We start from the raw sequence: 27,385 nt of genomic DNA, 5'->3' as shown, positions 1-27,385 counted from the left end.
CCGGTCCAAGCCCAGGTAAAGAAGCAGGGTTGGAATTGTGACATTACAAAAAACAATAATTGCTAAAATAAATTTAATTTGTAGTTTTAAATAAATTCTAAATGCATTTAGGACGTTATTTGCTCACTTTATGTGTCGTCCACGATGTTATTTCTCTCTCCAACAACATAGGTTACAATTACATTAGCATGACCAATTATGCAAATTAGGTGATGACGTCATTTAGCGACTTCTAGCGACTTTTAGGACAACCAATAGCGATTTTCCTTACTGAGGAGTTGGCAACACTGATGCCCAGGGGCAAAACATACAGTAAAAGGCCTTGGGGTAGACTTGAATATGGGCCTCTCCATTAGCCTTGTGGCATCTATTCAACCCAACGAACTATAGTGGCTCCCATTTAAACCCGATGTCCCAACCTTCTGCGTAACCTGAGAAATGTAACTGCACGTTGGGTCAATATTACAATGACTTGAATGCTGTGGACAGGTGTGGTGTAGGGATAAAAGGAGTTTCTGGTTACTATGGAAGTTAGGCTAGGTTACGTAGTTTGGTGGGAAAAGGCTAAATTTAGGCATTTACATTTAATTTCAGACATATTATTCTGAAAATTCACCTGTTGAGCATTTCTTTGCACAACGATACTCAGCATAATCCACATTTAATGAAGACAAGTTGCGTGCAGTAAGGGTGAAGCCCCTTACTGCACTTAACAAGGACCGCCGCTCCTCTCACGTCCTTGTTTAGCACCGAATCATTCTGTAGCTGATTTCCTTTCCGTACTGGAATCAGCTCAAGTGATCGTTCATCTTATTTGATTCAGCTGTTGAGGCCTCTGTGTCTACATGTGTGGAAGTGTTGTTTGAAGTCTGAGTCTCTCCTTTGATTGGTCACTTAAAGACAGAAGGAAAGTGATGTTTGAGTGGTGAGCATGATAGGTGACATCATGGTCAGGTTTTTGGCTAAAGAAGTTTTAGTGTGTGTGTGTGTGTGTGTGTGTGTGTGTGTGTATAAACAGGCTGACAGATCTGAAACACTGTGACCATAAATCTAAATGTAAACAGACCTCCCAACACACACGCACATTCGCGGTATATCAGTGAATCAAGTTGACACATGAACTTGTTCTGTTTGAGTGTTTTTCTTTGTTCGCGTTGCCCTTTGTGTACAGTCTGTTTGAGTGTGTGTCCATGGCTACCATCAGCTGTACCATCACACACACTCACACATATGAGGGTTTGACGGTGGCAGCAGGAAAATTTGGGTTATGGTTCTCATTCAGTAGCACTCGAGTCGGCACAGTCAGTACGAACGAGGTGAGGCTAATTAATGAGGTTCAGATTGAAATCTGTTTTCAAAGGCAGCTTCTGTGGAGCAAATATAAACCTCCGCATTTTCAATCGCTCTGAAGCTTTCTTTTTTTCTTTCTGTAATAGATCGGCAGTTCTCAGTTCAGTTTAAAGAGTCGGTTTTACCCAGTTTACATTTGCTGTTATTGTTCTTATTATTTAATCATTTAGGGTATTTGTTATGGGTGCTCATTCCGTTCTTCATAAACACAGGTGCCTCTTTGTGCTGATAAAGTTGATTAAATTGATAAAAACTGCAACCAAATACTTTTCAAATATATAAATGTATTTCTAATTTGTAGTTAATATCATAACTGCTTAAATTTGTTATTTTTTTCTCGAAAGTTTAACTAAAATTGAACTTTCCCCTTACTATATTAACCCTTATTGAGTCTTTTCATTTTAGTGTGACCTGGATGACTGAGTTGCAGTAGCAATACCCTCACTCAGCATCACCTCATGTTGCTTTAGGCTACGTCCACACGTACACGGGTATTTTTGAAAATGGAGATTTTCTGTTTTCGTTTTAAAAAATAATCCCGTCCACACGTAAAGGCAGAAATGAAGGAAAACGCTGCTAGGAACATGCCAAAGCAACAGGTGGCGCTATATTCCTAACCGTGCAGAAATGTTGGCCAATCAGAAGTCTAGAAGCCTCGGTGGGAAAAAGTAAACAAAGCTGGGGCATAGAAGCAGAACCGAGTCGTATGTGTGGAGGGACAGTAACTGTGTGTGTATATGCAAGCATTTAAACACTGCAGAGAGTAAAATTAACAGTAACAGTATTGTAGAAATTCATTTCACCGAAACAATAACATGGCGCACAGTGTGACGTCAAAAAATGCGCACACCTTTGATGCTGAGTTTTCCCCGTTTTTCTCGTCCACACGTAAATGCAAAAACGGAGTTTTCAAAAATATCCACCCTGGCCGGAGTTTTTAAAAATCTCCGTTTTCAGTGACCGAAAATGCCGTTTACGTGTGGACGAAAGGTGCAAACGCATAGAAAAATCTGCGTTTTCAAAAGTACGTGTGGACGTAGCCTTAAACTACAAGATAAAGAGCCTACATACCTCCGACAGAGCCGGGCTCCAGAATGGGCAGCTATCTGCCTTAACTGATTGGGGTCGATGGGGGAAAACAGGAAAAAAGACACGCTGTGGAAGAGAGCCTGAGATTAATAACAACTAATGGTTATATAGGGCTTTATAAGACAGCCTGATAATAATAAAGGCTCGGGTATGAAATTTATGGTTTTCAGGGTTTTTAGCGTTAACTCGGGTTCCCTGGGTCTTTTCCCGTGTTGTAGTTGAGTGTTTTATTTTGAAAGAAATATTTACGCGTTACCATAGCAACCAGAGAGCATTAAGGGGCAGAGAGGAGGATGTTACTCTTGATGTTGCTGGGGCATTTCAGGAGGATGCTGCTAATAAAGTTACACAATTACACAGCGAATTCACGTTTATTATTATATTTACAAAATACCACAGTTTTTGTCTTGGTCGTATCATTTTATTTAGTTGTATTTATCTTTGACACCTTAAAAGCGCAAAAAAGGTTGGAGACCGCTGGTCTATAATATATATAGAACTGGTCCTAGCATGGAACCCTGTGGACTCCATAATTAACTTCAGTGTGTGGAAAGGACTCTCCATTTACATGCACAAATTGGAGTCTATTAGATAGATATGTACCAGGACCTTTAATACCTACGGCATGCCCTAATTGCTGTGATAAAATTTTATAAATAACAGTGTCAAATGCAGCGCTGAGGTCTAGCAGGACAAGCACACAGAAGAGTCCACTGTCAGAGGCCATGAGAAGATCATTTGTAACCTTCACTAAAGCTGTTTCTGTGCTGTGATGAATTTTTAAACCTGACTGGAACTCTTCAAATAAAACTTCCCTCTGAAATGATCACAGTCATTACTCTCAGCCCACGTCACACTGTGACTGTCTGCAGAAAGGTTGCCTCCTATCAGACGACTGCAATTGCATTCCGATCAAAATTGTGCACCTCTGGGAAACATTTAGTCATCACAAAGTCGATATAATCACCAGGCAGCACCTGCTTTTTTTGTTTCGTTTTTTGTAGATGCAAGGAGGTTGCTGTTTTATTTTTACTGCATTAGCTTACTCTGAATTAGGAGGTAGCTTTGTCACGCTAAGTAGGTAAATTGTTGGATGATTTTTGGTTGAGCCGTTTAATGTAAGTTTGCTTGATGGACATGATCTCATTTTGGTGCATGACATGAGCCTATTGTTTATGTAATAAAGTATCAATATTTGGTGTCCCTTTTTTATTACAATGTCATCATGCAAAATATCCCAATACTGTGCTGTATCGATCCAACCACCACACGCCCCCAACCCGAGGAGTCAGTCTTACAATCGTTGGAAAATAAAAAGTTCTCACAGGCCTCTGTGCAGCCCTGTGATAGGCTAATTACACCACATGATTGAATAGGTGTCTAGGTTATAGAACCTCCTTTAGGAGCAATAACTTTAATTAACTGCTTTCTGTGGGACTTTATCAGTTTCTCACATGGTTGTGGGAGAATTTGGGCCTATACTTCTTCACAGCGTCACTTCATTTAATTGGAGTTTGTGTTCATTTGTTCATGAACAGCTCTCACCACAACATTTCAATCAGCTTGAGGTCTCTGGGTCACTTTGCAACACTTTGGGTTTTAAACAGGCTGTTCATCAAACTCTGGGTATCCTTCGTTCATCTGGACTCACTCACACTAATCCTAACACCGACAATCAAGATAAGTGGTCACACAAAGCTTTCCTAATTTGACCGAAGGATTTCCCAATTTAACTACAAGTGTGCTCACTTGAAAAGGGTTGTTGTGACAGCATCTAACAATCACAAACATGGAAGAATGTACTCAGATTACACACGTACACACACGCACACACACGATACAGGCTGGAAGTAACACAGCTGCTGCAGACAATCCGCAGAGTGAGTGGGTGTGAGAGGAAAGGTGCTGTAAAGCAGTTTAGTACCAGGGTGCAGTAAGATTGTGTGTGAACTTTAATAAAGTTTGGTCAGGTCAGGAAAGAAAGCTAGCAAATATGTTGACTGTAAGCTAACAGATGTATCAGTATCACAACTGTGTCATTAAGAGACAGGATAATCTGGTGGATTATATACTCAAGTACTTCATTAAATACATGTTGTTGTTATTCCCTCAGCTGTAGCTTTGGTGGGGTTTAACGCTCTGAGAGTAAAAATTAAATACAAAAACAGAATTCACATAAAGACTTGGAGTATCTGCAGATTTGATTCACAAATTAGAATTAATATATATATATTAATGCTTTTAAAACAATAAAACTGTTGTGAAACTGTTTGCAGCCAACATAGAATAAAATAAAGGACCAAAGTTGCCTCTGAGACTCTGGACTTATTGCTGATGCGCTTCAGGGAAAGACAAAGATTATAGAAACTTCCTGCTGTCTGCAGAGGCCTCTGAGGGATCCTTCATGAGTGGTGACACTGTTTTATGGAGATTTGATTGTGTCATACACGCTGATCTCTAATGAGGAACCTAACCTGCTTCGGTTTTTGCTTTTAGCAGGAGAAGTTTGTTTTGTATTCCCAATCATCACGATTGCCTAAATCCTCCCCCTGAAAGCTGCAGATAGGAGTGAAAGGAGAGCAGATCGCAGAAACATGAACTTTACTCCAGAAAACTGGAGCACGTATGTCAAACACCAGCGTGCACAGCACAACCTGAGACAAAGAGCCTGACGCAGGAGGTTTGTTCATTTTGGAGATAATATTCATAAGATGTATTTCCCTTCATCCCGACAGGTTAACGGAATGTTTTCTCCCTGCCAGTTCTACTGGGAGATGCAGAAAGCAAAGAGTGACTGTCAGACACAGCTGCAGCCGAACAATTCCACTCATGCAGGTACGCATGCTCTGAAACACACACGAGCAAGTGTTTGGAAATCCCCATCCACAGTATTTTACGATAAGTCTGCTGCGTGCTGCTGTAAGAGCATCGCTGAATATTAGGCCTCGGAAAAGTATTTAGATCCATATCAAGTAAGAAAAAGTGTGTGGCTGTGTGTGTGTGTGTGTGTGTGTGTGTGTGTGTGTGTTCACTGAATGAGGTCAGTTGATGTGAAGTGGTCGGTGTCTCTGTCCGCTATTTCAGACGGTGTTGCAACACTGAGCTGTTTACCTTGTGAGATCAAACACTCCACAAGAGGCACAAACTCACACATACACGCACACACACAAATGTACACATGTACACATACACAAATGCTAGCTATAAAGGTTAAAAAAGCTTCTTCAGTTACCTGCTTGGAGGGTGGATCAAAGAGAAATCAAACATACCTCTTTTCTGCACTTGTGCTACAATCAGATGATTTGAAAATCATTTATTTTGATCAAGAAAGGATAAAAACGTGAAGGCAAAGTGAAAACTGTGTGACCTGCATGCAGCAAATAACAAAAGCATTGAGCAGTCAGACTTGAAGATCTTTGATATGCCCTCATTAGAATGGAAGTCACCACAGCAACATCCTCCTCTGTCAAACCAACCCTTTGCATGTCCTCCTTCACTACATCCATGAATCTCGTCTGAGGTATTCCTCTTTTCCTCCTGCCTGGCAGCTTCACAATCAACAATCTTTGTCCAATATACCCACGTTCCCTCTGCACATGCCCAAACCATCTCAGTCCTGTCTCTCTATGTTTGTCTCCCAACAGCTCCACCTGAGCCATCCCTTTGATGCACTCATTTCCAATCTTGTCCAATTGGTCATTCCCAGTGAGAATTTTAGCAGTGCCACAGTCTCTAAAAGATACAGCATAGCAGGTTTCCCCATCTTGTAAACTTTCCCTTTCTACTCTTGCTGCCATCCAACCATCCAACCATCCATCCATCCATCCATCCATCCATCCATCCATCCATCCATCAATCCATCCATCCATCCAACTATCCATCCACCCATCAATCCATCCATCCATCCAACCATCCATCCATCCATCCATCCATCCATCCATCCATCCATCCACCCATCCATCCATCCATCCATCCATCCATCCATCCATCCATCCACCCATTAATCCATCCATCCATCCATCCATCCATCCATCCATCCATCCATCCATCCATCCATCCATCTTCTTGTGCTTATCAGGGGCAGCAGCCTAAGCAGAGAAGCCCGGTCCTCCTTCTTCCTGGCCACACCCTCTAACTTGTCTGGTGGAACACCAAGGCGTTCCCAGGCCAGCCAAGAGATATAATCTCTCCAGCGTATCCTGGGTCTGCCCCGGGGCCTCCTCCTGGTGGGACATGCCCAGAACACCTCACCCAGCAGGTGCCGGGGAGGCATCCTAGTCAGATGCCTGAACCACCTCAACTGGCCCATCGGAGCTGCTGCTCCTCCTGGATGGTTGAACTTCTCACCCTATCTCTAAGGGAGAGGCCAGCCACCCTTCAGAGGAAACTCATTTCCGCCACTTGTATCTGCAAACTCATTCTTTCGGTCGCTACCCACAGCGCGTGACCATAGGTGAAGGTAGGGATGTAGACTGACAGGTAAACTGAGAGCTTCACTTTTCACTCAGCTCTCTGTTCACCACAATGGACCAGTACAGCATCTCCATCACTGCACTGTCGACCTCCCGCTCCGTTCTCCCCTCACTCGTGAATAAGACCCTGAGATACTTAAACTCCTTCACTTTGGCAGGAACTCGTCCCAGAATGAGCCAGAGTGGGCTCTCTACTCGTTTCTGTCTCCAGATTTGGAGGTGCTGATTTTCATTCCTGCTGCTTCACGCTCGGCTGTGAACTGCTCCAGTGCGAGTTGGAGGCCTGTTATCCTTCTGTCACAATTTACGTCTGACAATATAGAAATAAAGTAAGGTAATGCATTACTTTTTTGAGAAGTACCCCGGATGGAAACACACATTAATTCATACGCATCAAAAGTGATGGTAATGTACAAAGTGACACCATGGATATGCATGCTGTGATGCTCACACAAACCTCTGTGTGATGCTTGAGCTGACTGACGAAGCAGCTTTGTTTTTTAACCTCTTGTTTTTCAGCAAGAATAAAAGGCTTGAAGGACTGCTGCACACAATCGGCATCAGTAGAGTCTCCAGATGTTCACGACTTATATCAGGATGATTTCTGTGTGAAACCACAACACGAGAAACCAAAGACTGACGCACAGACATACAGAGGCTGTTCTGTTGTTTGTGAACGGTCGTGTGTGTGAATGTTTGAGCACAGAGATAATAAAATGGGTTTAATCTGTGTGGTCTCAGCTTTCAGACTGTGAGCTTTTTCTCACGCTGGTGTATAGATACACATGTGTGTTTGATGTTAAAGGACAGTACCAGCATTAGTTACTCTCAGGCCTCATCAGGCTACATTTATTTTTAACTTAACTATTAAGAGGCCTTCAGAGTGTTAAGTGAATGTCTTTGTTGTCCCTCCTGGCTGAGCAGTAAAGCTAAATGTCCAAACCTCACAGGCTGCTTTCATGTGGGCTGGATTTATTGTCCACGTTCAATCAGCAGCTCGCACAGAAGCTCCACACAGGTCGCTCAGCCAAACAGGAAGTTCTGTGCAGGCAAGTTCACACTTCTAACGTCCGTGCGTGTGTGTGTGTATCTCTGTATATGTCTGTCCAGGATGTCACGGCGAGTGGGACAACGTTTCATGTTGGCCGAGCGCCGCGGTCGGCGATGTGCTGACCTTACACTGTCCCACCCCCTTCCTGCTGCTTTTTCACAAGAACGGTGAGCTTCTTCTCAGGGACACACTTCCTCCTGCTGCCCTTCAATCATCTTTGTTAACACACACACACACACACACACACACACACACACACACACGACTTGCTAAAAAAAAACAAAAAGTGTGATCTGGAAATTATACAGAATTTCAGTTTCAGGAAGTTTCAACTTCCCCCGACTTTTAAAAGACGGCTGACACTTAGTATGACCCCGCCACACAAAGTCTGAGGACTGTGCAGCAGTTTATGGACTGTTTAAAAGCTGTGGCATACTCAACATTTTATTATTTATTATAATTTAGTTTTTGGGTGCTCGGAAACTTTGAAATCTTCATCTTGTTGAACTCTGATACAGAAAAATAATCCTTTTTAAGTATCCAGTGGATTCACTCAAATGCCACCAGTCTCAACACTAATAAGGAGTGGTTAAGTTTGCTTAAGTGAAAAGATGTTTGTGTGGCTTTTACTACCATTGAAATTCTTTAATACTTGTCTTATTTTCATTATAACAGAACTTCTTTGACCTCTTTCTTTTTTAACTTTCTGCCATTTCTCACTTTGACTTGTGGCTCTTTTATCGTCTCCATCCAGTGCTTCTAGAGCTGCTTCTGTTAATGTTTGTGATCATTTGCACAGCGGCTGACGCCATTTGTCCGACCCTCTGTGATTTCCCTCAGTAGCATCAGTGAGCGGCTGGTTTATCCTCCTCTCGCTGCCCCTGCAGAAACACACAGCATTAATAGATGAGCACCACAATCAGCACCACAGATGAGAACAGTAGCTGCTCAGTATCAAAAGTCCTCACTGAGGCCTACGAATGTGCCTGCCTCTGATGAGAGCTGTTTGAGAGGGTAAAAACAGACATGTGTCATCATTATGCTGATTCTTTGAGTGTCCGGGTCCTGTGGCTTCAAAACAAGCCCAAATCATGAGCCCTCCACCACCATGCTGACAGTTGTGTTTGGTTTTCTCCAAATGTGGCGCTCTGATTAGGAACAAACATCTCCACTTCGTTTTTGTCTGTCCAGGCAACTGCTGCTGTGAATCTGACTGCACTGGTGTTATATAATTGTTATTCCAGTTATCCAAATCTAAAATCTCTGGACAAATATCACTGAAGCTTTAAAAATGGGGCAATATATCTTTATATGCAGCACTGATGTTAGGTTATTGGTTCAGTTCTAAAAGGCTCTAAAACCCGTCGGTTTTCTTTCAGGCAAACTCAGCAGGAACTGTACAGAGAGTGGCTGGTCCACCGTCTATCCCGACTACATCATCACCTGCACGAGCACCTTAGAGACCCCAGAGACAACCAAAAGGGCAAGTTTGACGTCGGTGGTGTGTTTACGTTTGTGTGCCTGTGAGCGCAGTTATGAGTTATATGAAGCACCACTGTGATTGGAGTTGTGCTGCTTGTGAACAACTCTTTTAATCCTTTTCTGGCCTGAACCTTTTTAGCTGGTGAATTCATTCAGTTTTCTCATCCTCTCTCAGTCCAATCACAGTTAATGTGATAAACTTTACATGATAACATAACATAATATATAAGAAGGACTGATTTTTTTTTGTCTTTACAGTGTAGAAACTGGTGTGTGTTTGAAGCCTGATCAAAGTTGTGTGTTTGGTTTTCATATCTACTTTGTAGCTGCTGAAACTCTCAGGTCTGTTGTCTAATGAAGCTGAAGGTCTTGGACCCGTCGCTGTTAATGCAACATTGTCAGTATTGGTTTATCAGGGTTCTTGGATTCTCAGATGAGGTAGAAGATTAGTCAGAGCGGTTGCAAGGTGGTTAATTTGAAACGGCTTGGATGGTTAAAAACATGCTAACTATAAAGAAAACATGAAAATATTAAATCACTCATGGATCAAATATCATTGATACACCACAGCTGTTGATTTACGATGTATTTACCTCCATGTATAGCTTTTATGTATCAACTACACGTGCATACACTTAATAATTTGAGGGAATAAAACTATTTTTTTTATTCTTTTTCATCCTTTTTAAAATTTTCCCCTCAAAATGATATCAAATGATAACCAAAAAGGTTAATGTGTGTGTTCATCAGTGTTTTTATAGGACATAATTAGGAAACAAAGGAAGCATAAGGATAAAAAATAAATAAAAATCATTTGCTGAAGCATCTTTTCACAGAAAAAAAAATTGATTAGCTGCTTGTGATAAATGTAGCTTCTGGCTCTTTACTGTAGCCGTTCACGTGTTCATCTGACAAGCAAAAGGTCCTTGGTTTGATTCTGGGAGGAGACCCAAATGCTTCTGGGGTTGCATCAGGAAGGTCACTGTAAAAATCTGCCAAATCAAACATGCAAAGCTCTCTGACCTCTTTCAAATAAGGGAGCAGCTGAATGTAGCTTTAATCATAAGAGTTTAAAGTTTAGTTGGAGTCCTTTGACGTGAATTTGTTTGAGGACACAGTGCAAGTGAAACTGCTGTGTACAGGTTTTAGCACCAGCGTGATTTCCGTTTGGGTTCTGATTACAAAAAACGTATGCGCCACGTCTCACGCAGCACATGCTCAGCCTGTGGATGATGTTGGGAGAGTTCGTGGGCTGATTTGACCCACTTTAAAATGCTTGCATTGCAAGAGGAAGCAAACCAACCACAGAACAGTTGCAGATAAATCATTTTTACCGGATGTGATCGGGAAAAAGCTGAACTCAGACTAGTTTCAGTGTGCTGTTAGTAGGTTTGTTGGAGACGGGGAAACTCTTTGTCCAGAGGCCTGTGCTGCTAAGCAGGCTTTGAGGTTTAGCGAGCCACCCACAAAGGTGATGCAGCTGTTACCTGGGTAAATCGCCATGGTAACTAACCCATGGTTTATGTTAGAAATCAGCACGTACAAATCACTTTTCATCTAAATGATGTCACCATTTCCAACATTATGAAGAATAGACTAAAAAGCAATGATAAAAGAGCCTCCTGTGAGCTAAAATGTGTAGCGTAAATTATTTATAACTCACCTTCAGAATGATAAATCACTATTTTGTAGCCTGACAGCACTGAGGACGAATTTGGGGCGACATCGTCTTAAGTAGAAGTAGAAGTAGAAGTAACACCATTTCTGATGCTGCAGGCTTTCAGCCAGAGTTTGTGTGTAGCATGAATAAGTAAAGACCTACATACCCTCTGTAGCTCAAATCAAAGCTGTTTGTCTGCAAAACTAATCATTCCTATTTCTAGTATTATAAAACACAGTTTAACTGTTGATTCTAAGCAGCCAGCTTCCACTTGCCCGACACTGAACTCTATCTCTTTCTCTGTAACCAGTTGTCAACAAGTACAGTGGAAAATAAGACAAATTACCACAACACAATCAGCATATTTTGCAGTATCAGGATCATTAAATCTGTGGTTTTATGTGGGCTAACAACATTCTGCACAGGCGTGTGGATGCAGCTTTGTGGAAAGATGCCTGCTGCAGGTCTGCTAATGTTTACTCTGCAAACTAAACTGATGATGGGAAGTGCCTCAGATTTCAAAAACATTTTAAAACTCTTTTAGCAGGTCATTCGAGGTTTGATATGGGTCCTAAATAAAGAGTTTTTCTTGTGATGTCTACATTAGACAGAAATGAATGGGCAAGAACAGTCTTAAAGTCTTTTTCATAGCCAGACTTGCATGCAAAGATGTGTGCAGAAAGAGGTTCTGGAGCTTCCAGTGAGACACTGAAAATCATTAAATCAGAACAGACTTTATGTAAGCAAAACAGAAGCAGTGCAGGAATCAGCAGCTTTATTTAATTTGAACTGAAATAAAAAAACAGAGATCAAACCTCTGCACTCTGTGGTCTGATTGCAGCTCAGAGTTTTCTCAGATGCTCCAGCACAGCGGTGAAGAGAAGGGCTAATTTCATATCAGCATCTCTGTATGTGTGTTTGTTTATCGGCCCACAGATAAACGCAGTTCACCGGGTGACACATCTGATCACTGGTCTCTGCTGCTCTTCGTGTCTCCCCTCAGATAACTCAGACCACCGTGAAGTCGTGGCCTGACTATGCTGGTGTGCTTTTCTGTAATTAGGCGGAGCGGATGAGTGAGAATCTGTTGCAGCGTTTTGCTCAGTTTATCTAACTGACAAACAGAAATGACACAGCTGTACTCGCTTATCTATGCAGATACTTTGAGCTTTATTTGTGCATCTGATTGTTGTCCAGTTCAGTGCTCTGGGGTTCAAAGGAATTTAATTTGCGGTGCTAAGAAATTTAAACAAAAGATGCAAAGGTCACAAAGGCAACAGGTTTTTTTGGCTGCTTTTCAGATGACTCCATAAATCTTTCAGCTGATGATGAACACCACAAACGCATCATGTTTGGAGGTCAACATAATTACATAATAATAACATATCCAAACACAGAGAGGGTTGTTAGCCTCGATTTGATTCAAGCCTTGATTCTGTAGCTCTTCTTCTGCAATATGTAATATAATGAGTGTTACATTATTTCTACTATAACTGCAAAAAGGCTCAAATGTTGGGTCATAATTTTGTTACAGACTGAAGCATCAGTTGGACTGAGTGCTGTGAAATTTGTTTGAGATGTTCATTTCCCTACACAGTATCTTTAGTGATCCTCTAATCTTCCCCTTTGGTGGTGAAGCAAATCAAAAATGTTTTGAAGGCACTCTGTGATCTTTAATATTGATTAACTACCCAAAATCTTCTACAGATACTTCCCATCAGATGCTTTTAGGATAAAATGTTGAGGCATGTAGAAAACAGCCGACTGTGACAATTACCAGCAAACGTTTCTGTGTTGAATCAAAAAAGACAAAGAAGAAAGAAAAATCAAGGGTGACTCAGACTCTCAACCTCCTGCTTTGATGCTCGTGTCTTACATGCTTTGCTTACCATGCAACAAAGCAGTTTACATGCACATAAATGACTTAACATGCTGCTTACATTGTGCACATCTATGTATGTGCAGGACTACATTGCAACCAAATAAGCAGAAAGTTGAGCAAAAAGTCAGATGCATTTAATTCCTTTGTTACAATCTGATCTGCACATCTCTTCCATGTTTGCCACTTGGTAAGAGAAACTCTGTCTGGACCTTCACTCTCTGTGGAAGCAATGGAAACCTGTCTGCGTCTGTTTTTGCTGTCATACCACAATCTGACTTGAGTGGAGGGATAATAAAGAAAAGGTTTGTACAACAGGAAGGTGGAGCACCAGAGTTCACAGCTGTGTGCCTGAGATGACCATACAAAGTATACTCTCTCTCTATGACTTCATGCCGATATAGAGATATATGCATAGTTGGCTGGCCCTTTAAAAAAGTTACAGAGATGCAGGATGAAGCCTTCCGCCTTTAAATGCCTGAGGTCTTAAACTTCCTCATCATTTCCACTTAAGCTCCTCTTTAACATCCAGAAAGACTTTTTTCCTCTTTTCATAGGTATATGAGAAATAATGCAAGTGACCACAGAACATGAGAAATCCACTGGATTCAGTCTTTTGCATGGGTCTGTTCTGTATCTGTTGTGGCTAGACACCGGCTTAAATTCCCAGCTCCTCCAACAGAGTTGCAGGGTTCACTTCCCGGTCTTGGCACACTGTGCTCTCTAATCCGGCCTCATCTGTTCCCATATCTGCTTCATCACAAGATGAAGGTAAGGCTTCTCGAAATTCTCCCACCCCTTCAGCTGACTCAGAGGAGGATTAGGAACCTGAGTGACACAGGTGAGTATTTGAGCTGAATGCTGCAGGTGCTTGAGAAAAAAAGGCTTTTCCTGTTCTCAGAGCGGTATGCCTGCTCTGCTGTTTTTTTTAATGGGCGTTTGAGTGTGTATGGGGATACGTGGGTGTTTTCTTGTTGCTCAGAGGAGTCCAGCGTGATGCCATGGAGCTTATTTTCTGACCTCATAGTTATTGCTTGTAATCACGGCTGCATTCCGGGACCCTTTCTTTTATAATGAGCTTTAAACAAGCGAGTAACAACCAGGTTTAAGAGAATATCCGGGAACCATTATTGGGTCCACACTGTCCCTGAAATAATGCCACACACTTCTCTTGTTTTTTCACTACTTGCTTTTAAAAGAAAGTAGATTTATTGTATGAATTATGATGAAGTAAAAATATGTGATAAGAGCAGTATTTTATTGCATCTTGATGCATTGCAGAGTAAATGTGGAACAAATTGAACAATTGTTTCCTTTTTAAAAGATGCATGCTGACCATACTAAAATCAATGAGCTGCTCTACTCACCAAAGTTTTGGGTCACTCCTCATTCCGTCGATTTTGCAAGGAGATGGAATATAGGTGCAAAAACAGAGTTTGTACTATTCTAAGATGAATGTCAACATTTGGTACAACCCTCTTTATTCTTTTTTTTATCTATTTTTTTATGTCTATTGAGATTTTTTGATATAAGAGAGAAAAAAAAGAGACAAAAAACAAACAAACAACAACAGACAACACAACAGCAAAGGCTAAAACACACAAATAAGACAAAAGATTACACTGCATCGACAAAAATACTACTTCAACACTGGCAATAAACAGAAATAAAACGCTAAGGTGGTAGGCTGAGTTATTGGTGATCGATCAAACAGGACTTTGTTTTAGTACATGGTCTAAAAATGGCTGCCAAACATCAAAGAAATTACTAAGTTTGTCCGCTAATGTGAACCTAATTCTCTCCATATGTAGTAGGGCAGTCAGTTCTGTTAGCCACATTTTAAATTGAGGTACAATATCAGACTTCCAGAGAGTCAAGATAATTTTCTTAGCAATTACCATTCCGAACAAAACTGTAGTTTGTGCAGCAGAGCTGAGGTGTAAAAGGGAAGAGGAAGAACCAAACAATGCAATTATTGGGTCCGGCTCTAATGTGCAATTATAGATACCAGAAAAACATTTAAAAATGTCCAACCAATGGTTATGCAATTTGGGACAAGTCCAAAATAAATGAGTGAGAGAGCCTTCTCCAAGTTTACAACGATCGCATATCGGACTGATAGAAGGGAAAATCCTGTGCAGTTTAGTTTTTGAATAATGAAGTCTGTGAAGCACTTTAAATTGAATTAACTGATGCCTTGCATTTATAGAATAAGAATGGATCCTACACAGACTCCTCTCCCACACCTCATATCCAATCAGCAAACCAAGCTCTTCCTCCCATGCCATCTTCAAAAAGTCAGATTTAAAATTTAAATACTCGCTTTCACAAAACCAGAAACCAACTTTTTAGAATCCAGGGAACTCAGAAGGAGTGTAAAAATTGACCCCTCTTCCGGAAGAGATGGAAAATTAACAATACTCTGACGAGTTTCTTATGTGTAAATAATGAAAAAAATGTGACGCAGGGAGAGAGAACTTGTTCTGCAACTGAGTAAATGATGCAAACTGCCTGTCAATATATAAATCTTTGGAGTATTGAGTATGGATCGAAGTGTCTGGTAGACCACAACCTTTTTTGATCTGACTAAAGATTTTAACGCAGTTTGAAACTATAAAATTATTGACCTTGGTTTGCGGATTAGATAACCCTCTTTATTCTTCATCACAGCCTGAACTCTCTCTGTCACCTTTCTCCACTTTCTTGTCATTTCCTTAAGTCGTTTTCTGGAATAGCCTCCAGAGATACTCCAGTCTCTTCTTTAGAGATTTAGAGATTTCCTCCGTTCTGTCAAAATGATCCCACTCGGCTTTAATGATGTTGAGATCCAGACTCTGGGGAGGACAATCCATGACTCACACTGAGTGGTTTTCTTTTTTAAAGTTATGCTTTTGCTTCATTGACAGTATGTTTGGGATCTTTGTCATGCTGAAAAATGAAGCTGTTATGTGGGATCAGTATCTGATGGTACTTTTCTGTGTTCAAAATTGCATCATTTTTGAGAAGATCTCCAACACGCTGAATGGAATGTAGTTACAAACCATGACAGATCCTCTGCTGTGTTTTGCAGATGTCTGCAGACCTTGTTTTACCTCTCCTGACCTCTTTGACCTCCAAAACTTTAATTGGGTTCAATTTGGATTCCTCACTCCATAAGATCTACTGACACTGATGCTCCATTTGTGATGAAGCTCCAACAGTAAATGGATCGACTGAAGGCATCTCTCAGTTCCTGTGTCAGGTCTTTGCTGGATATTTTCCCATTTGTTAAGGACTTGACTTTCACATACTCTTCATCTGTTGTAGATGCTTTTTTAGGCGTAGGGGAGACCGGGGATAGTTGTAACATTTTTGACATTTCTGTCTGTAAATTGGAGCTCTTTTAAGGTAGTGGATTCAAAATGTAATGCAAAGTATTTACATGTCTCAGCTATTAAATAGTGCAGCTATTTTCTCTGCAGCACAATTACCCATTGCATGGTATGGCCTCAAACACAAAGAGTGAAATGTTACAATTAACCCCATAGTCTGGGTTAGTTGTAACATATCCTGGGGTGAAATGTAACACAATGAAATAAGGGTACTGACAAAACATTAACATGTAATCTTTGTTTATTCAACACATGAATGCACTTAGAGCCATTTATGTAACTGTGTGTGTGTGTGACAGAATGCAGAAATCTAGCTTTTGAACATATTCCAACCCCCCAAAAAAGACAAATTATGGAATTTTCTGCAACTGAATATTTCATTAATTTTGGTTGGTCTTCCTTGAGTTTGGCCTCATTGCCTCAGTGGGCATTATAACCTACAACTCTTGCACCAATTTTGAACATAACAATGAAGCTGAAAAAATGTAGTTGTTCACCAGCATCGCAATTCCATTACTTTTTATCATGGCTCACCTTGGTGTGGTTTGCAAAGTGCTTCAGAAAGATGAGGAAATCTGTTTCTTGCACCCATCCTTTTTTTTTTTTTTTTTTTTTTTTTTCTTTGCCTGTCCCGCTTGGTTCTTTTGCCATCAGAATTATTGTCTAAAGGCGAAGAAAGATGCCCAACGGATTTTCTTTACCATATGGACCATCCCAGCTTTGCCGTAATGGTCCATTTGATTCACCTTTTATTCTTTATTTTATTTTCACTTGCTGAATACGGGACAGACTTGACTGGGGGAAAGAAAAGGGAGAAAGAAAGAGGGGAAGAAAAACAGTTGAGAAGAGGGACGGGGGAGAAGGGCAAAAAAACAAAAACCAACAGAATAAGCAGAAGAAAAAAAAAAAAAAAAAAAAAAAAAAAAAAATACATATATCGATCACCTGGATCACCTGTTGAGAAAGAAAAAAGAAAACAAGCAGAAGAAAACGAGAGTAATACAATAAACCACATCACAATGATATATGGGAATATGACAGTAAATACTAAATATTAAACATTATTGTGCAGCACGTAAGATCGACAGCACAGTGTGCATTGAGGTAGGAGCCAAAAAGGGTGTAGTTTGTGTGTGTGATCACCCGTGTGTACACCTGTGAGCATGGACGCGCTTGTTTTCTTAAAAGGTTCCCTCATGTAATGATCTGCTAGAGGGTGTGGGGGGCCACTGCCCCGTCCTCCAGGGCATGAAGCAGGTATGGAGGAGATCAAAACCCCAGACATCCAGAGGCCCCCAGAACACAAGAGACCAAGGAAGACCAACAGAGGGGCAGCCGCGCCACTGTCCCAGAAAGAGCTGAGGAGAGTCCCAGATGAGGGGTCACCCAGCAGCCACGGAGCAGAAGCCAGGGGGGGCTGCAGTGACGTGCCCGTGAGCTCCGCCGGCAGCCAGCTGTGCCTGAGTGACCGAGCCCCAGGCCGAGAGGCCGGGGGCACCCCACCTCCGAAGTGGCCCAAGCGAGCCCCAGGCTCCAGGCCCCGATAAGCAGCCGCCAAGGAGTGAGCCGGTGTGTACCCGGACGCCCACCCCCGGACACAAAGAACCACCAACGCACCGACGTCTGAGGGAGTCCGCCCCCGGCAGGGGAAGTGGTGGGGGGAGATAGGCCTCCAAACCTTGGAGGGCCTGAGCTGTCCTCAGAGAGGTGGCATCTGATACCCAACCTGACATACAGACACAGACATACAGGCACACACAGATACAAACATCCATTCCCACCCTCATGCTCTCATATGCACTTACTCCACACTCAACCAACGTGGAGACAGACATAAAGAGACGCTGTACACACAATCACACTCCCCAAGCGTACTCTACGAACCGGGTCTAGGTACCCTTGCCCCTGGAGGGGGGAACTGCACCCAGACCCAGGTTGTGTTACCCTTTTCCCTGCAGTGGGGAGAAGCAGACCGCCCCGACTCCGCAGCAGCAGGGAGGCCCCACACTCCGGACCCCAGTCGGGAGTGTGATACAGTCTTGCACCCATCCTGATTTATTTCCACTACCAGTACTTCCTACTGGTCCATCTCTGACACAGTGGTCTGCATAATGTATGTGTGGGAACACAAACAGTGGAGGAATTGTGTTGCCAAAGGCATTAACCGCATATACAAAGGTAACCAGTGAACCTCTCTCTGCTGATGTCGTTGGCCCAACTTGTTTAATATAAGTTAAAGTAATAGTGTGGTAAGTTGTAACATCTGCATTATTGTTACAACTAACCCAGACTGTTGCTGTTACAACTGACCCAGACTCCTATAGCCATGAACTAGCTAACATTACAGCCAACGGCTAAAACATTAGCACTAAAGACCTACACAGAATATATCCCCATAGACATACAAATAACATAATTTAAGTTTGATTAGTTTAACTGCAAAGCAAATAATGCTATTAGAAATTGAAATAAAGTAGAAAAACTTACTTTTTGGCATACAAATTACTTTTTTTCGTGTTAAATTGTCTGTGTTTAACAAAATGTGATGATTTTTCACAAGTGATAGCAGAACTGAATTGGGCATGCACAGGATGAGTCACATCATTTGAAACTTAGCCCTGATTGGAGAAATTGGAAGTGTTACAACTGACCCACGTTACAACTATCCCCAGTCTCCCCTACCACTTCTTTTGTTTGCCCTCCACTTGTCCGGTTTCTGACACACTGCATACCATGTTGAGATATGCCAAGTCTTTTAATAATAGCTCATTTTGTTTGTGTAGAAATCTATTTTATGCCTGTCAAACTGTGCTATTGACATTTGTCATAGATTCGGCTAAAGAAATGGAACAAATGACATGTTTTTGTGACAGGCTGTAAATGAAGCAAACAGAGTGTAAAGAACTGTTTGGTTCTGTGCTGAGTTGTTGTTATGCGTAGACACAACAGTGGCTCATCCCCTAAGTGAGTTGCCCTTTTATGCTTCAGTTATTCATAGGTCAGTGTTAAGTGGCCCAACAGACAAAAAAAACAAAAAAGCCCCCAAAACATTCCTGTGAAAATGGTCACGTGCAAGGACTGGACTCAAAATGAGTGAAAAAGCAGCCAGTGTCCAAATAAAAGTTTGAAAGACCCTTAAATGCCCCTCACAGGGCCTCAGTACTACTGAGTATTTTATGATATAGCCATAACGTGTAATTTCACGTTCCCTTGGGTAATATTGCCCACTTCTGGTCAACATAATTATCACAATGAATAAAACATTAAGTGAGTTTTGTAAATTATTGACATTTTAAAAATCCAAAACGAAGACATGCTGACTGGCTAATGTCTGTTGACGGACTTGTGTGTGGTTTCACAGTCCTGTCTGTGAGCTTACTGTCATAGCTGAAAACACCAAGATGGTGACAACAAAAACGCTGAGCTGGAGGCTTTGAAGCAGAGCTCCACGGGATGATGTCCTGTTGTCCAACGTCATCTGAAAAAACAACATGTCATAATAACTTTTGCTAATGAATAGAAAATCTAAAATAAGAGCAGAATATGTTCTGGTCGTGCAGACTAGCTCAAACCTTTCATTCTCAGGCACGTCTCTATTGAATTGCCAGTTTCAACACTGTCTAATAATATAACAAATAATGTTGTGTACCTGGATAAGATCAGAATCTCGTTCAGGCAGCTTGGCGCCGTCTCAGGCACATCTCTCATCTCATTAACTGGCAAAGTTTCGACATTAACTATAAAATATAACATATAATATTATCATTATGCCCAATAATAAAATACACTAATGTGAAGATGTGCATCTGGAATAATATAACAAATAAAATAATGTGTAAATGTGTACCTGGATAAAGTCAGAATATGTCCTGGTCCGATATTTGGCTCATTATGGGCAGCACGTCACAGAAGCTCAGAATCTTTGCACTTAGCTTAGCGAGTCTATTATTCTGTTATATAGATTTTTTAGCACTTTAAAAGCTCAGCTGTCCACTTAAACTCTTCGTACAGTTAAATCATTTACAGTGTCATATAGCAGACACATGCATTACTGTGCACTAGTTGTGCCCATAACACACATCTCTCATGAACTGACTTTTGTCCACCATCTCTGAGAGAGGGCGCCACTGAGACAATGCAGTGTCACACATACACGGATAACAAATTGTGTTTATCATGACAAGTGGAATCACACACAACATAAATACTGTTACATTTATATAACTCTATAAACAGCTAGTAAATACTGTGTATTGCACACAGGGATGGCCTGAAACAATCATTCAAAATGGGAATGTGGCTCCATCCCAGACCGTTCTGTTAATCCAAACCAACAGCCAGACTGTATCAGAGTTTCCTATTATGACCGTTGTGGCCACAGTCCATATAGAAATTTAGAAGACAAGAACAAGAGTGACATTAGTCATTTATTAGCAAATACATTACCACTGCACTATTACAGCTGGGATAAGTCCCTATGATGGGAGCCAGAGTCACTATACATAACCACATTTATGTGTCATTGACTTAACATTAAAATTTTGCTATCTGTATACAGTGAGACTCTTTACTGCATACTGGGATGAAAATTGTGCCACTTCCATATCAGCTTACCTAAACAGAAAGCTTCCAAAGTGTGCTATAGCCACGGATTTACCCTCAAAACCTCAACATTCAAAGCACATACAAATGTACAAGGCCAGGCACAAACAAAACAGCTTAGGCCCCAGTCACACAGGCCAGGACACTGATTAGCAACCATCTGGAAACCACTAGTTGCAAGGGAAAATGCATATTCCCCAGTCAGTGGTGAGTGGTTGTTGAGGTTTGCTGTCAGTCACTGTACAATCAATATCAAAGGCCCAGTCCCTGAGGCCTAGAGACCAGTTGGTGATCCTTTGGCAACCAGGACTCCTGGTTGTAGGAGAAAATTGTGTATTCCACAACCACTTGGCAAGTAGTTGCAGGAGGTTGCTGGCAGTTCCTAACTGTTGCAGCCCCTTGTGATTACTTCAACCACTAGTAGAAAAAGTGCAACAATTGTTTGCAGACAAGCCAGTAATTTATGGGGGACATGGTACTCCGGCCTTTCCAGAACAATAAGGTGGATTTTTGTGCAGTTCCCGCATTGCCACAAGCCCCTCCTGTCCAGCTCCAACCACTCACCAACTGGTCAGAGAATACATATTTTTCCCTACCTGTCCAGGCCTGTGTCCCTCAGATCTTACTCTTAAACAAAGAAATACAAAGATATCACAGAGTTTGAAATAAATAGATTTATGTCAAGTGTCATAGAAAAACATGAAAGAGCTCTATCTCTTTAAATCATTGCACATTACACTGCGTCCTCTGCCTTGCAGAGAAAAAAGAGGTGTCCTTGTGGGTTGTGTAGTTTTCTGTCACGTGCTGTTGACTAATCCCAAAGGTCAACAGAGCAGAAATGCTCCTCAGGCCACCAGAAAATATCTGGTACAGCTGTAAACATTGTTTGGATGACTGCTATGAAGCTATAACCGATGTTTATACAACTTGTTTTAAACTTGTTTTAAAGAGAGTTTAAGTGTGGTGATGTAAATCACAAGACTATGAAGTCACAGTTTAGATTTGTTTTCACCTGCTGGTTGTTCAGGTTTAGGCACTAATCGCTTTTCTATCTATCTATCTATCTATCTATCTATCTATCTATCTATCTATCTATCTATCTATCTATCTATCTATCTATCTATCTAGTAGCTATTTTCGAAGCTTGATTAATATCGATTTCGTCTCAGGGGACAACCCCTTTTTTGTACCCTAAGGTTTGAATTGCTTTACAGTTTCTGGATGTGAGTTTTTAAAGTGGTTTCTTGCTGGTTTTGAGGCCATTCCAGTGCTCTATGTTTTTGATTCATTTTGGGATGTCCTGTTTTTGATTACTTATCATTCTTATGATATTTTATCAAGGCTCTTGCTGTTTTCACATTTCAGTTTCTAGTAATAAGTTGAAGGTTGTTGATTAACCCTTGTCTGTTATTCTAAGTCATATTTTCCTCCACACTTCCCATGTTTCCCAATTTCCACGTGCCTCCCTCTGACTTGTTTCAAAGACTCAGAAAATGTGTTTTCTTTTGTTTCGCGTGTTAGTTTTGCTTCCTGCCTGTCTCCCCTAATTGTCCTGATTGTCTTCATTTCTCCCGTTGGCCTGTCGCTCTGTATATAAATATTTTTTTCTTCCACTTTGTCTTTGTCACAGTGCCTGTTATGTTTCTTTGTACACCATATCCCCTCTCTACAGCTTTCCTTATCCCCCGTGTTATTGAATTTCTGTTGGCATCTTTGGACTATACTTCCGCCTCCAACCTCATGCATTTGGTTCCAAACCACCACAATCCATTACAAACACAACTGGTTATGCATTAGCCATTGCTCCTGTGAAGTCTCATGACAAAAATGACTAAATTACAGTTTTTCTCAGTTGCTTTGGTGCATTTCTCACAACAGAATTAAACTTTGCACAATAGTTAGTTCAACCTCCACAACATGTAGTCGTTTTGGCACAACCTTGTGGCGGTTTCATGTTCATTTCGGCAAATGCCTTTGGACATAAAGCAGTTGAGTAAGTACAAATATCTAAAGAATGGTCACTTTTGATTTGCTATTCATCACTATCTCCTTGCTTTTATCATGAATGTCACAATTATTTATACTTGTACCGGCTGAATAGTCATTGTCCTTACAACTAATAGTCTTCATTTCATTGCTTGTGTCAGTGCACTCAAAATTGTTGAACATCTTGTCAAACAATTTGTACACCCATTTTGAAAACCCTATTTTTAAGGAGTTTCCATGAAAATCTCCATAAAAAAGAGGTCCACTTTTGACTCCGCAGCAAGAGGAAAGAATTTGTGCAATGGTGGTTGCAAACAACGCTTTGAGACTGAGAGAAATACAAAGAACTGTCGTAGAAGATGACACCATCTTCGGAAATATTCAGTCAATATCAATTTCCACCATAGACAGAGTCCTCAGACGGAATGAAATGTCCATGAAGCAATTGTACAAAGTACCATTTGAACGGAACAATGATCGAGTGAAGGAGCTCTGTCACCAGTATGTACAGGTAAAACATGTTTGCATATGTACCTCTGTTTACTGTAAAAGTTTAGGCCATGTACTGCACTTACATTTATGCATGTTACTGTAATCCTATTTACAATTCAAACTGTACAATCTGTTGTGCCAAATGCACCATTACAGACTTTTTTATTCTCATCCTTTGTATAGCGTATCCTGGAATTGGAGGCCAGGGAACCCCTGCACATGTTTGTATATCTTGACGAAGCGGGATTCAATCTCGCAAAAGGCAGACGTCGTGGACAAAATCACATTGGAGAAAGAGCCACCATTGATGTCCCAGGCTAACGGGGAGGAAATATTAGAGTGTGTGCAGCAATCTCAGAAAATGGCGTTCACACCCATATTCCTCGTATTGGTGTATACAATACACAACACCTGTTGGCTTTTCTGGAGGGTTCAATTGAATATTATCAAGAGTGCATATGAAGTGTCTTGATTTTCCTTTACAATTTATGGTTTTCAACATGCCATGCATGCTGTCCAGACTTGACATGTCATTGGGAAGCACCTACAAAGAAATCCGTCACAATGAGAACATGTTCAAACCATTTGATTTTGTGACCAAAGGTGCTGGTGTTATGACTTGTAATTGTGACAGCCCTGACACTTTGATTGATATAAGTACTTGCTTTTGATGAATATATTATCTGTTTTGATTAAGGGACTTGCTTTTGAAGCATTGACTACTTATTTTGAGCAACTGACTTGCTTTTGAACAACTGACTTTTCTTTTTGATGAAGTGACTCACTTTTGCAAGTTATCCACCATGTTTTGCAGTTTGCACTAATTGTTTTGAGAAAAGCCTTAGTAGTGGTGCAAAGTTTAATTCTGTTGTGAGAAATGCACCAAAGCAACTGAGAAAAACTGTAACACTGAAAGCCCCAAATCAATGTCAAACCTTTACCGCTCCTCGCTGTGATGCTGTTTATACCATGTATGACTAAGATTTAAGTTAAGGAATTTAACATCAAGAATACAGATATGAATCATCTGGCTGGGGGCCAGACTCAGCCCAGCAAAGACTCCAATCAGTTAAAAGTTTTAACTGCATTTTATATTTTTATTTTATATATTTTACAGCTTTTTCAGTTGATACAGACTGTGCCTCACCCCTATTTGCCATTAATACTACACCAGATTAATTATCTGTTGAATACACAATTAAATGACATTAAAGTTCCTGTTTTTTCACTATATACTGCAGAAATATGTGTTTTTGTTTGTTTTTACAGTGAGTTCACAGTCTAAAAAAATGATATGATAAAAACAACAACCCACCTTTATATGTTATAATCACAGGACAGTGTGTACTGACATTCTGAACCGAATGAACTTGCAGAACGTTTCCTGTAACTTTACACATTTTTCATGTAGTTTGATTGGTTCAGCTCACTTGAGGTCACAGTGGGCTGCTTGTGGCCCAAGATATAAAATGTGTTTGACACTCCTGCACATCCATCCATCCTTGCTGAACATTTAAAAAGCCACTTTTCCTTTAAACGTCACATAAATGTCACATTCTCTTATGAATCTTTACACATAAGAGTGTTATTTTTGTAAACTTTGGACTGGAGCTTTTATAGTAAGAATCTTTGCTGCTTCTTTGGTAACAGGACAGGCACCTGTGTAGTCTCGTTTTTACCATCTTTCCATTTTGCAATAATTTAGGCAACAATGTTTTTTATCTGGATTTGTAATACGCAAATGTGACACTGTAGCTTGAATTCAGATGAACACCGATGACCCTGTGTGAGAGCTGCAGTATATTGATGTGCCTTTTAACACAACACTACTGCTCATCACTTATCGTTGCACTTGTTGAGGTCCAGGTTAAGGTCATTTTCTTGTATCACTGAAAACTTTCAGACACTGTCAGGGTTTGATATGGATTTATGGCAGTTTCTTCCAGTTTGTTTAATGTATTTTTCTGAGCATTAATACAACCAGATGTGTCCACAGAGTTTTCTCATTTGATATGCCATTTATTACCACCACTGTCATCGGGCTTTATTTTATCACTAAACAAAACCATGCCATTCTCAAAACATGGCATTAAATTATTGTTTATTATAAATATTTAGATTTTGTCAGATTTTGGATTTTTTTTTCATAAATATCAAAATATTTTTGTCACAAAAATTGTCTTTTTGACTATAATAATCCTGTAGTGAAAGCTCTGGTTGCAAGAGGGACCGTGTGATGGCATTAGTCTCTGAATTGATGAGTAAGAGCCACCATGTTGCTTCCTGTTGAAAGCGTGTTCTTCCTCACTACTGTCACTATGGGCTGTTCTGATACTCTGTAATATTGTACCATCTTTAATTTACTATACAATAGTCCCTTGAGCTGATGGTTGTTGACACCTCGTGCTACATAAATAAACCTAAAATGAATTTGAGCTTGATAGTTATGTTGAAGTTATCTGGGCGCTGTTCCAGATCTTTCTGTCTCACTTTAACCTCCAGAGATAAACCACAAGCGCACATTCACACACAGACATGAACAGTTGGCTTAATTGTGATCCTGTCCAGAGCTTCAGGTGTAGCTTTTTGCTTTTTAGTAAAGCTTTTCTTCATGTCCTGTGGGAGAGATGAAGGTTTTCCATCTGGAAAAGATTCTGTTGAAGCCAGACGACACCACTGGCACTGAGCTCACACCGACTGCAGAGACATTCATAGCATACAGGTGATAAAACGACTGCCTTCATCCTTGTCTGGATGTCTCAGCGTTAAACCCGCGGTTTTAAGTTTGTATTAGTCCATCCCTCTTCTGGGTTTTCATTGGCTTCTGTATACATTGCTTAGTCAGTATTTAGTTTTCTGTTAATAATACTATTTGTTAACCTTGTGTGTATGAGCCTTGTTATTTGTGACTTCAGTTCTTAGCTTTAGTTTCTGATGACTTTAGGTTTATATTTAGTGACATTACCAGTGTTTCCATTCAGTTCCTTCTAAAAGTCTCATCTTTGTCTTCATGTGTTTCAAAGTAGCTTTGTGTTTCCTAGTTCTGTGGTTTCTAGTATTAAGTCTCCTGCCTTCAATCTCTCTTTTTGGACTTTTGGATTCAACACCATTAACAGTTCAGCTTATGTTCACTTCTGTCTCCTGCATCCTGCATTTGGGCTCCGAGCAATCCACAATCCAGTGTGTGACAGCAGTCCACGGCACACAGACTTTTATACAACTTAACCTGATGAGTCGCTCTCTTCAGGCGTGTGGAAAAAATGTTAGTTTAACTCACATCCACACTGGTTTCACTTATCCATGCTAATGATTTATTTAGAAAATTAGGGTTCTTGTCTTGAGTGCAATCACAGAAAAGGATCAATTATTTCCTTCAGACTACAGTTTTCAGTTGCAGATAGATTTAGGCTTGGTTAGATTTGGGAAACAAAACTTCTTGAACTGGTTTCAGAAAGGATTTGGGTTTTTTCCCAACAGGCTTTAGAAAGCTTGTGCACCACAGTGGCTTTCCGATAGAAAGAATTGGAGACAATTGGCTGATTGGGACCCATACCCAGTTTCACACCTTGGCTCAGGCGATTAGAGGAACATCAGGGGGTCCTTTTGTCCGTCTGTGGGGGGAAACTCCCACTAGGTTTAAATCTGGGACTCCCCACCATTTGACCTTAGAACTGAAGAAGCTTCTCGGATGAGAGGTGAAACGTCTTCAAGCAACTTAAAGAAGTCCAGACGCTTTTCTTTACAAGCTCCTTAGACTATGATGACCTGGATGACTGAGAACCTTCACAGACAATTGGAGACAATGAAACCTCTCCTTTGACCGTGCCTTCTTCTTGATTTAAAACAACATGAATGATCAGGTACAGGGACGACCTTGGAGCTCTGACATTTTCATGATGTTGTTGGAACAACACCAACACGGTGATATCATTTCATATTTAATGTGGTGGC

At 40.8% G+C, this 27,385-nt stretch overlaps 1 protein-coding gene across 3 annotated transcripts in view; it reads left to right on the top strand.

Moving 5' to 3' along the window:
• Window positions 1–27,385, top strand: part of LOC146511773 (vasoactive intestinal polypeptide receptor 2-like) — a 57,102-nt gene that overhangs the window by 8,815 nt on the left and 20,902 nt on the right. For 2 of the 3 annotated variants that reach the window (XM_085172398.1, XM_085172397.1), the window contains exons 2-4: window positions 5,175–5,274; window positions 8,022–8,129; window positions 9,342–9,445. In XM_085172398.1, coding sequence (XP_085028524.1) covers window positions 5,175–5,274; window positions 8,022–8,129; window positions 9,342–9,445 — 312 coding nt within the window. The remainder of the gene's footprint in view (window positions 1–5,174; window positions 5,275–8,021; window positions 8,130–9,341; window positions 9,446–27,385) is intronic. The other variant, XM_085172399.1, reaches the window with a different exon arrangement.

Source organism: Neolamprologus multifasciatus, chromosome 9 (genome assembly GCF_963576455.1).
Source record: "Neolamprologus multifasciatus chromosome 9, fNeoMul1.2, whole genome shotgun sequence".
Classification (NCBI taxonomy): Eukaryota; Metazoa; Chordata; class Actinopteri; order Cichliformes; family Cichlidae; genus Neolamprologus; species Neolamprologus multifasciatus.
Note: the sequence above shows the minus strand (reverse complement) of the source record. Positions and strands in the feature narration are given on the sequence as shown.